Here is an 11,162-nt window from a genome sequence, read left to right as displayed (position 1 = left end):
TTGGGCATCACCGATTTCTGCTGTAACTTAGTGCCACTGTCTTTTAAACTTTCACTTTAAAGTAGCCATATGACTTGCTTAAAATGTCCCAAAACAATTGCACACTTGATCAACATGACGATGAACGGCGTTAAAGAGCTACAATGGGTAATGTGACTGTTGTTTTGATTATATTGAGGTCGGTAAAGACTGTTTGTCTTTTGAGTTGCTGCTGCAGAGTTTGCGTCCAACACTCAAATAATGTCTCTGCGTGCGTAAACAGCATCTCTGGGATGCTGAAAGAGAAAAGGTTAAAGTTGTGACGTTCAACACCTGACAGCCATGTCAATGACACCTTGGTTACCAAAAGGGGCACCAAATTCAAGCAATTTTCAAAGCTTTTGTCTTGATCAAACCAGTAAGTAGCAGGGTAGCCCAAGAGAACGCCAAATACTGTGCAAAGATTCCAATCCTGCATGATGTCCTCGCTTATTTCCATGATCAAGCTTCTTTCCTGTGATGCAGACTTGGTAGTGAAATACTCCAACATCACTTTAACCGCATCCTCGGTCCCACTGCCCTTCATGTCAGAGAGAGCAGGTTGTACCAGTGACGGACAGACATCAATGACCACCAGCCTTTCTTCCAGAAGCAGATCATGCAAGTGTGCAACCATCTGTTTGATGTTAACGATGAGGGTGGTGCCAGCTAGCGCTACAATGTGTAATGCAGACGATACAAAGTTATTCTCCTGCAGAGCGTTCAAGTAGTTACCGACTTGCTCCGGGCTCGCGCCATTGATGTCATATAAAACGGCTGGTTTCAGACCTATATCTGTTGCCAGTAGCTGAGCAGCCAAGTCCAAACAGACAGTACGAGAGAGAACTTTAGTCCGTTTTCCCGTGCACAAAAACTGTCTCGCAACGTCAATGAGAAAAGCCATGCTTAACCAATTCTGCTCGGCCGCTCCCGGGTGAAATTAATTATAACTACATATCACAAATGGGCTTTCTTTCATGTCCCTTTCCAATGTATTGCTTGTGCTAGCTTTCAGCATGTTTCCGTGAGTCTTCTTCTTGGCTTTCAACATGTCCAGCTGGTGTGACTAATAGACCTCCATTGCCATCTACTGGCCTGTTCGGTGACATTGCAAAAAACAACCTTATTTTCACAAAGACAAGAGAAGTGCACGGAGGAGCATATCTTACCAATAACAACATCGTAAAGTAAAATATACATTGGATAGCCAAGACAACGCCAGCCCAGATATTATAGGCCATTGTCCATCCAATGATGTTCATCCAATGATGTTCCATCATCCAATGTTACAGGAACAACAGGGGCTGTAAGGGTGTATTATGATTTCCATGGTTGTTGTCCTCACATAGGTACATTTCTATTTTGGTATAAATTCAAGGCTCCCCTTTGTTCTTTGCTGTTTTGTTTGCATCCTGATCTGTTTCACGCTGTGCTATTTTCCTTCTGTAACATGGTCTGTCAACAATCAGTATCAGAAATGTAAACATAGGAACTGAACATCTGTTCAGAGTACCCAGTTATATTGACCAGGCACATCATTTTGACTGTATTTTGTCATTCAGTACTGTATGGTCAAGACATTCACATTCTGATGACACTTGCGCACACCCATTGGCACAATGAACCATTATGGATTTTAAGGAAGGAATCGGCTTGTGATAGCCTGGGAAATCCCACGCTGCTTACAACAATAGTGAAAGGCAGCATGGCTGCTCATGTACTGTGTTTTATGTGTACAAATTGTTCAGAGAAATACACTTCCTCTTTTGAAAACTGTACCAAGACAACTAAAATTTGACCTTACAATAATTCAGTGGCAATTTCTTGCAGGACAAGGACAAATGTTGCCATAAACTCTCACACACACTTGTTACTGACTTATGATAGGTTTTTATTTGTGTTAAATATTACAGCAATAATGTCTTTTTCCCGAAACAAGCATAATACAAAAAAGATAAAGGTGACAATACAATCTAAACACACAAAGAAATCCTGAATCCAACACTGTCTTGCTTGAGGAAACGCTTTCAAGCCACTTGTCAACGTATGGCATGCTGCGGTCTGGATGGTCAGTTTGGTCAGCATCTAAAATCATGAGAAATGCAAAGTATTACAGTCTATTACCCTCCTGTGTCAGTACAATCCCATTCCTGTTTGTAAACTGAGTACATACCACATAGATATTATTGATTTTCACTGCCATTCCCATAATGTCTATGTACGTCTGAGTATGAAGCCTGATCTGCTGATTACTACACTCACCGGCCACTTCATTAGGAACACCTCTCTAGTGCTGGGTTGAACCTCCTTTTGCCTTCAGAACTGCCTGAACTGCCTGCAACAATACTCGGGTAGGCTGTGGCATTCCAACAAAGATAAATTGGTACTAATTGGCTCAAATTGTGCTAAGAAAATATCCTTATGCCATTATATCCCCATCCTGAAACGTTGACGCAATGCAGGGTTGACCCATGTTTTCATGTTGTTGATGCTAAATTCTGACCCTTCCACCTGAGGGTTGCAGTAGATATCAAAACTCATCAGACCAGGCAACATTTTTCCGATCTTCTGGGGTCGTTTATGGTGAGCCTGTCTAAATTGTTGCCTCATTTTCCTGTTCTTAGCGGACAGGAGTGGCACTAAATGTGGTTTTCTGCTGCTATAGCCCATTTGCCTCAAGATTTGATGTGCTGTGTAATCAGGGATTCTGTTATGCATACCTCTGTTGTCCTGAGTGGTTATTTGACATAATGTTGCCTTTGTATCAGCTCAAACCAGTCTGGACATTTTTCTCTGACCTCTGCCATCAACAAGGCATTTTTGCCCACAGAATCACTGCATTTTTTTTCTTTTTCGTACCATTCTTTGTAAGTCCTAGAGATGGTTGTGTGCGAATATCCCAGTATATCACTATTTTCTGAAATACTCAAATCAAGCCCTTTCGGCTTCACAGCCATGCCATGTTCAAAGTCATTTAAATAACCTTTCTTCTCCATAATGATGCTCGGTTTGAACTGCATCAGATCACCTCGACCATGTCTACATGCACAAATGGCATTGAGTTGCCACCATGTGATTGGCTGATCAGAAATTTGACTCAAAGCTGTTGATATTAAATTAGTTGATGATGATGATATGGTGATGCATGTGTATGGTGTCATACCTGGTACAACACAATGTTGCATTATGACTCCCACACAACGAGATCCACTTATGCTACTGCTTGTGGGGCCATGAGATCAAAGTCGGACAAGTTTCTGGCAACCCAGACCCCTGCTGCAAAGAGACCCAGGTTGACGAGAAGATTCCTGGAGACACATCACATTTAGAGACATACATTTAGACATCATCACCAAAGACGTGGTTACGACAGTGCTCTGCATTACATACAAGATTAATGGCACATTTTCTCACTACTTTAGTTGTCAACATTGTTCAATCAACATACAATTGATGCCGCTGATGCTTCTTGCGGCCTGGCTGATTTACATGAAGGAATTAAGGATAGTCTACCTCCTGAAATCATTTCTATCTGTAGCGAAACGACAGGCTCTGCTGATCCAGTCTGATACCCCCGCTCCAGGCGCAGCTTTTTTCGTTGGCCCACTCATATTTATTCACGACAAAGCAATACGAGACAGAAGTTTTAATTGATAGCTTAAAAATGCTCGAAAATGCAACACACGCGCTTGTGTTCCTTCACATAACCTACAAAAATGTGACCCGGAAGTGCATCGGAGAACGGATTCTACGGTAACTCATTGGTGACAAGTTTCATAATACGTTTCATAACCAAACCTTGTCTATTTCACTTCACATGGGTCTCTGACATTTCAAGTGAAATAATTGCGAATTATTTCTTTTTTACGAATAGCCTGTGGAAATGTTATCAAATGTATTTCTAACGAAATGCGCAATGACGGTTTGGTAATAGGCTGCACAAGTGGGACCTACAACACTAGGAATTCGCAGGGCTGACCGATGTTGTAAGCTTATGTTTGGCGTTTGATGATAACACGCGTTAAAAGAAATTGAAGAAAATGTCTGCCACAAGGTACCGCCGATTTCTAAAACTCTGTGAAGAGTGGCCAAGAGACGAATCGAAGAGAGGCCGTGATTTGGGAACGTTTCTAAGGCAGAAGGTAGCTCACGCATTTCGCGAAGGAGAAAACACACAGGTTTGTGACAACCAGATTTGTGGTAGCCAACCATTTTGAACATAGTCAGTCACGCATCAAACGCATTCTCATCAAGCATAATTTATTATTGCAATGTTATCTTTGACTTAATCCATTAAATGTGCTGTTGGTTATTCGCGTTGGGCTGACAGAAACAAATTGTTGATTTGGGAAAAATGTGTCCGCTACCTAGCACATTGTGTCCTTGACTTGGGTCAGCCTGTCAACTCCGTTGTACTGGGTCTCTGGTTGTAAGCTACACTTGTAGCACTTGTACACTTGTAGCCTACTCACTCTGTGTATTTGTATTCTATATTAAACACATCAAGTTGTTTTCCCCCCCTTACAGTTAGCAGACCCAGAAAAATGTGATCAGATGTATGAGAGCTTGGCCAGAATCAACAGTAATATGTACAAGGAAAAGGTAAGCACGAGTTTGTCTTGACTTGTATAAGTAAACTTTATTTGCATGGTGAATCCTACTGTCTAGTAGTGTACTAGCGGCTACAGTAACTTAAACATGGCTTTCGATTGATTGAGAGGGCTGTGATGATGTTCCAATTGCAGTGGAAACTTGGAGCCACAGGCCACTAAATTTATAATCAAGATATATTTGAAACAAATGTGTTCACAGCAGGGGTGGAGCTGAGGGGGAGCAAGTGGGGCTCTTGCCCCTGGGTCCAGGGCCCTCCCGCATTGGTGGTGGGGGCCCTATCTTGGCCTTGGTGTGTTGTATTGGGGGCCCATGCAGTGTTTTGTCCTGGAGCCCTGTATGCTATTGTTCCGTCACTGGTTCATAGTCCTTTTTTGTTTTTATGTGTTGCAGTTCCCACGAGCTAAGGACACAAGTTTTACAGGTGTTACAGTGGAGGAGTGCCGGATGTTATTATCAACAGGTAAGAGAACAAACCGTTATACTAACATCACAATGTTTATGATGTGATGGGTGATGGTTCGGAGCAGCTTTCTAGTCTCTCGACCTCTCTCCTTTTAACACTACACTTGGCTAATGCTTTTATCCTAAGAAACTTAGTTATTTTGGTTCAAGGTGTTGGTTTCAGTCCCTGGAGCAACGGGTTAGATGTTGTGCTCAAGGGCAGATTATCCATCACCTTCTGGTTGGGATGGGATTCCAACCTGCAACCCTCTGTCTCCAAGGTCAAGTCTCTAACCGTTAGGACTTGAAGGAGAATTGAGACCAATTTCATTACGCAAATGTATTGTTCCCTTCACGCTTGACTAGTATACAGGAGTATGTGAAGGTGCATCATTTATTATTGCTCAGTCCTTTCCGAGATCCTGGCCAGTTAATGGGGACATGGATTTGTTTGTATATTATTTCAAACGACTCGGCATACCAAATACTATCCCAAAGGTTAGTGTTGTATTTTGAGGTGTCTGCAGATGTTGCATAACATGTGGAATGATATTTGTCGTGGCCCTGCCATGCCCAACTATGCGGCTGACCCGGGTTCGATTCTTGGACTGGGTCCTTTGCCGACCCCTCCCCAATCTCTCTCCCCATTCGCTTCCTGTCCACCTCTCACACTGTCCTGTCAAATAAAGTTGAAGAAGACTTAAAAAAAAGGAATTATATTTGTCGTATGTGAAGACGTTTCAAGCAAGAGGTGGGGACTTAATGACAATGCTACTGAAATGTGAAGCATACTCAGATTCGATTCTAGTGTCGGAATGAACATTTGAAACAACTCGCAGCTATTATAGTTTAAAATTGAGACTTTTTCACCATCTAAAGGTTTGGGGGCCCCCAAGCGGCTGCCTGCCTAGCCTGGTGACAAGATGTGCCTCTGAGCATACTGGAGACATCCTTTTAAGCTCACTTTTACTGGCTAATTGCTTTAGACCCACCTCTCACTAAGAACCAATGTTGTTGTAAGAGGAAGGGAATAATGTCTTTATTTCTCTGGGTAGTGATACCAGCACTGTTTAACTCTGAAGATGACTCTCTGCGTCGACGTGTCATGCTTGTGCCCCAAAAACATCTGAGAGGCTCCTTCTCTCTTAGAATGCAGTCCTCTACCATGACGCACCAGATAGTGAAGAGCAGGAGCACAGAGGATAGCTTAAAGGGACACTGTGCAGGAAATGGTCAAAAAAGGGACTGCAACTATGGTGCTCATTGAAAGTGTGTTGCCTATTGCCAAATTTAATCTTTTCATGAAAGTTTACTAAATGAATATTTTCCAGTATGGCCCAAGTACAGTCTATTTTGCAGCTAAAAATGGCTATTTCTGAACATTCAAAATGGCGGACCATGGAGAAGATCCCCCTTTTCATGTATGAAAAATGTATTTTTTCAAGTCATAATGAATACTTAGAATTTGATGGTGGTGATAAGTATTCATGGAAAAAGGTAACATTATTGAATGGGCAGCATGAATTCTGGAAATAAACAAATACAAATCTCACACAGTGTCCCTTTAATTTTCAACATGGTAGAGGTTATTTTCAGCAAACCATGGACCCTGGAATTGTTTTGAGAAGCAGAGCTTGTGGAGCTGTGTCAAGGCTCTTGGGTACAACACAAAGCATATACACGGTTTCCTGGAACGTTTACAGTCAAAACAAAAACAAGGCATGAACATTCTATGGCCCTAGCTTTATTTCCGGTACACTTCCGCAAACAATACATCGGATCAACACAGCTACATTTTTGTGGTAACCTTTAGCTAATTATGGCATGTTGCAGTTGTGGTTGGAGTGGAAAGGCAGTCTTATAAATAATTACATATAAAAGGTCTATCTGTGTGCATTTTTGTCAGTTTCCTAGAAAAACCATGGGACTATTCTGTTAGTAATTTTCATGCTTACTCTGAGAACAAACCCTAGTACGCAACTGAACCTGCTTTTCTGGAATGGTGCCTGATAATGCTGCTGTTAATGTCTTTGTACAGTACGCTCTGGAATGACTGTTATCATCCACCCATTGAACCAAAGCATATATTCAAACTCTTGACTGTTTTTTTTTAGTGAAAGGCATATCTTGAGGTGTACCTTTCTCAGGGAACGTGATGGCAAATGCTGATGGCTGCATGGTGTGTGTTCCAGAAAAAATGCAGCAGATGGACGAGGAGAAGAAGGGTTTGTGGAAGACACTGATGGAGCGCTTCTCATCGAAGCCTGAGGAGAACCCAGAGAAACCCCCAGAGAAGGAGAAGTAGCCTGCCAAGTCTTCTTTCTGTATATTTTGTCTACAGTTTCGTTGAAGTATATCTAATAAAGAAACTATAACTGAAAAAAACAATATAATTTGTAGTAGAATTGTTTCGAAATTCAAATGTAATTGACCAAATGTAAAGTAGTTTTTCTTTACTTTACTTTTACTTTACTTTACTTTATTTGTTCAGGACATTGCACATTAATGAACATATACATACATGTACATACAGCTCCAGGCCTTTTTATTAGAATACCATGAAAAAGTTGATTTATTTCCATAATTCCATCAATAATGCTAAACTGTCATGGATTGTAGATTCATGGCCCAGTTTTTTAACTATTCCAATCATTATTTTTTTTATTTTTATATACGTTGGACTTCCAGCTCAAAAAACCCATGAATTGGGGAATTCGCATTATTAGAATATTGTTATAAAATCAAATTTTTCTTCATCAAAATTCGGGTCACATTAAATCAGTTGAAATTTGGTACTTCCTACATAACATGCAATGGTCAATACTTGGTTAGGACATTCTCTGTCTTCATAATGGCCATGATGCGTTTAACATTGAAGTCAATGGCAAAAACAGTGCATGGGAGTTATGGAAGCCCAGATATCCTTGATGCTTTGCTGTCAGCTGTTCTTGTTTGTAGACCTGGTGCCCCACACTTCACTCTTCAATATACCCTGTAGATTTCCATGCCACGTTTTGGTGTTAACTCACCAGTTTAATTCTAACTCAACAGAAATAAAACCCCATTCATTTTCAATGGGGTTTAATTTCTGGTTATTTAGAATTAAACTGGTGAGTTAGCGCCAAAACGTGGCATGGAAATCTACAGGGTATATTGAAGAGTGAAGTGTGGGACACCAGGTCAGCTATACAAAAACAGCTGACGGCAAAGCATCAAGGATATCTGGCCTTCCATTACTCCCATGCACTGTTTCTGCCATTGACTTCAATGTTAAACGCATCATGGCCGTTATTATTAATAATATTAAGACAGAGAGAGTCCTAACCAAGTATTGAACATTGCATGTTGTGTAGAAAGTACCAAAGTTCAACTGATTTGATGTGCACTGATGTGAAACAAATTTTGATGAAGATAATTGTGATTTTATTACAATATTCTAATGATGCGAATTCCCCAATTCATTGTTTTTTTGAGCTGGAAGACCAAAATGTGTAAACATAAACAATTTAATGATTGGAATTGTTAAAAAACTGGGCCATGAATCTACAATCCATGACAGTTTAACATTATTGATGGAATTATGGAAATAAATCAACTTTTTCATGGTATTCTAATAAAAAGGCCTGGAGCTGTATATGTAAACATGCCAGATTGTAGCCCAAGGGCTAATTTCCATCTGGTGTCCAATAGGCAGGCTAGATGTTTACAAGCAATAGACTTTAAAATAAAACAAACTGTTAGTAACAAAATAAATAAAACCCACTACAGAAGCAAAAGGCATGCATGTAAATAAAAGGAAAAGAGAAAAGAAAAAGGTCCCAAAAAATAGGGCCGTGAGTGTGTGTGCGTGTGTGCGTGTACACTGTGTAGTGGCTCAGACCATCAGTGTCACCACTTTTTATACTCCATCTTAAAGGTGGCTAAAGAGGGACATTCCCTTATATGCAGAGGAATAGAGTTCCATAATATGCCGCCTTTAGTGGATAATGCATTTTGACTGAAAGAGGTTTTCCTGAAAGGAATCTCTACATCTTTATTGACCACTGCTCGAGTTACTCGTGTTTGACGATATTTTATAAAATCCTGTAAACAAGGTGGCGCCAGGCCATGCAAAGTCTTATAAAGAAGACAGCTATAGGAGAATTTACAGAAATTGTCAAAACTCAATAGGTTGTACTTATCTAAAATGTTACAATGGTGGTATGAAAGAGGTTTTTTATCTAAAATTTTAAGTGCTTTTTTAAATAAACTCTCCACTGGTTTGAGAGTAGTGGATCCCACCATGGTCCAGCTAGTAGAGCAATAGCTTAGGTGAGAAAATATCATTGCATGCAAGTATGTCAGGGCAGCACTATTTGACATAGCACCTCTTATGTGCCTGAAGTTGTAGAGATTAAATTTTATTTTTTTTGTTATCATTTTTATATGTTTTTTAAAAGAAAGATTGGAGTCTAGAATGACTCCTAGATATTTAAAATCTGTGACCACTTCTAGCTGTTCACTACCAAGAGTAACCCCAGGCTGAGACAGTCCAGGGGAAGGTTGCTTAGAAAAATACAAACAAACCGTTTTCTTTGCATTCAGAATAAGGCATGATTTCTCTAGCCATGTTCGTATGTGTGTAAGAGCTGTAGAGAGTACACTTGCTGCTTCAACAGGGGTTTTAGCTTGGGTGAAGATGACTGTGTCATCAGCATAGAGCTGAATATTAACATGTGGACAATGTTCAGGTAAGTCATTAATATAGAGGGAAAATAAAAGAGGCCCCAGAATGGACCCTTGGGGGACCCCTACTGGGCAGTTGATGAAGGTGGACCTTGAACCATCTACCACGGTACATTGTTCTCTATTTGCTAAGTATGAATGGAACCATGATCTAGCTTTAGCAGAGAAATTCAAATGAATTAATTTTGATAATAAAACATTGTGATTGACCGTATCAAATGCTCGTTTTAAGTCCAAGAACACGGCACCAACACAACCATTTTTATCTAGATGGCATTTGTTCATTTCCATAAACATGGCCAGTGCAGTGTCAGTAGAATGGTTAGTTTTCAGTTTGATCTCAGTGTTGCAGAAACTCAATGTGTCAGAAAGAGATAAAGGAAACAGGAGAGATGAACAGTCCACACCCAGTGTTGGGCAACAGGTCTGTTTGAGTCTGAAAGCCTATGGTCTATGTTAACATGAAGTGCTTCATTATTGCCATAATCTTGCCCACCTCCAAATATCCTACTCTTAATCTTATAAATGGCTACGTTTACATGACATTTTTAGTTCAGAATTAATAATTCAGAATTAAATAGTTCCGTCGAGTTTACTTTGATCTTTCATTGAATTCTGAATTGTGAAGTGTTAACATGACTTTTCAAAGCGGAATTAAGCTTTATTCCGAATTAAAATGAGTTAATTCTGAATTTAATGTCTCATGTAAACAAGGCCAATATGAACGTCTTTCCCCACACATAGCAGACACTACCATAATAAGGGCATGCCCAGCTGATTTTGGGGTCTGTAGCAGCTCAAAAATTAGTCATAAGAATGACCTGGTAGGGACCTAATGCATGTTTAGTTTATACGTTTTTTTTTCTTCTTTTTCTTTCTTAGCTTGGAGCAGGCTTCACTCTTAAATACTTTGTGAGGGTACTGCTGGCCCAAATGTTTCATCTAAAGTTTTCAACAACAAAAAAAGGCTGCACCTTGCATAAAATGTTTCTTTTATGGCACAATTTGTGCCATAAAAAAACACTTCAAGGAGGTGTGGCCCCCTTTTTTAAAAACTAGTTCTTAAGCTAACCAACACACAATGGAAAGAGTTCACCAAGTCCACTCCATATTGAAATGTTTGGCAAGTTGACAGGAATTGGATGTTTATCATTGTCTGGAGGACAGGATGGCACCAAAAACCTGGTGAGCCAGTAATGGGATCTGAAGGTTGTAAGTGCAACACCAAAATTCTCTCTAAATGCAGCAAGAACAAACCTAGTCACTCCTCTAAACATGCACATCCTCAATATCTTTCGGGATTAATAATGTTTACGTTCGTTCAGATTCAATCTCAGATTCAATTCAAACGGAAATCTGTTGGG

The 11,162-nt window shown here is 40.2% G+C and overlaps 3 protein-coding genes across 3 annotated transcripts; 1 reads left to right on the top strand and 2 right to left on the bottom strand.

Moving 5' to 3' along the window:
- Positions 1–13: 13 nt before the first annotated feature.
- Positions 14–1,038, bottom strand: c14h1orf74 (chromosome 14 C1orf74 homolog). The gene has a single exon (XM_063215014.1). The coding sequence runs from the start codon at positions 920–922 to the stop codon at positions 131–133; it is 792 nt and encodes a 263-aa protein (XP_063071084.1). The 5' UTR covers positions 923–1,038; the 3' UTR covers positions 14–130.
- An 847-nt stretch (positions 1,039–1,885) lies between these two features.
- Positions 1,886–3,769, bottom strand: tomm6 (translocase of outer mitochondrial membrane 6 homolog (yeast)). The gene is made up of 3 exons (XM_063215008.1): positions 3,532–3,769; positions 3,182–3,326; positions 1,886–2,103 (listed from the first exon to the last, which is right to left on the bottom strand). Exons 1-2 carry the CDS (start codon positions 3,627–3,629, stop codon positions 3,230–3,232), a joined length of 195 nt encoding a protein of 64 aa, XP_063071078.1. The 5' UTR covers positions 3,630–3,769; the 3' UTR covers positions 1,886–2,103; positions 3,182–3,229.
- Positions 3,770–3,777: 8 nt separating this feature from the next.
- On the top strand, positions 3,778–7,458 carry LOC134462125 (ubiquinol-cytochrome-c reductase complex assembly factor 2). The gene is made up of 4 exons (XM_063215007.1): positions 3,778–4,196; positions 4,546–4,620; positions 5,023–5,092; positions 7,266–7,458. The coding sequence occupies exons 1-4, from the start codon at positions 4,059–4,061 to the stop codon at positions 7,376–7,378; spliced, it is 396 nt and encodes a 131-aa protein (XP_063071077.1). The 5' UTR covers positions 3,778–4,058; the 3' UTR covers positions 7,379–7,458.
- Positions 7,459–11,162: the final 3,704 nt, after the last annotated feature.

Source organism: Engraulis encrasicolus, chromosome 14 (assembly GCF_034702125.1).
Source record: "Engraulis encrasicolus isolate BLACKSEA-1 chromosome 14, IST_EnEncr_1.0, whole genome shotgun sequence".
Lineage (NCBI taxonomy): Eukaryota > Metazoa > Chordata > Actinopteri > Clupeiformes > Engraulidae > Engraulis > Engraulis encrasicolus.
Note: the sequence above shows the minus strand (reverse complement) of the source record. Positions and strands in the feature narration are given on the sequence as shown.

Excerpts from the sequence above, each read along its gene's own strand:
- c14h1orf74 (XM_063215014.1), bottom strand. The coding sequence starts at position 922 with ATGGCTTTTCTCATTGACGTTGCGAGACAGTTTTTGTGCACGGGAAAA.
- tomm6 (XM_063215008.1), bottom strand. The coding sequence starts at position 3,629 with ATGAGTGGGCCAACGAAAAAAGCTGCGCCTGGAGCGGGGGTATCAGAC. Across the intron at positions 3,327-3,531 it reads GATAGAAATGATTTCAGGAG|GAATCTTCTCGTCAACCTGG; the intron begins GTAGACTATCCT and ends ATGTGTCTCCAG.
- LOC134462125 (XM_063215007.1), top strand. The coding sequence starts at position 4,059 with ATGTCTGCCACAAGGTACCGCCGATTTCTAAAACTCTGTGAAGAGTGG. Across the intron at positions 4,197-4,545 it reads GCGAAGGAGAAAACACACAG|TTAGCAGACCCAGAAAAATG; the intron begins GTTTGTGACAAC and ends CCCCCCTTACAG. Across the intron at positions 5,093-7,265 it reads CCGGATGTTATTATCAACAG|AAAAAATGCAGCAGATGGAC; the intron begins GTAAGAGAACAA and ends TGTGTGTTCCAG.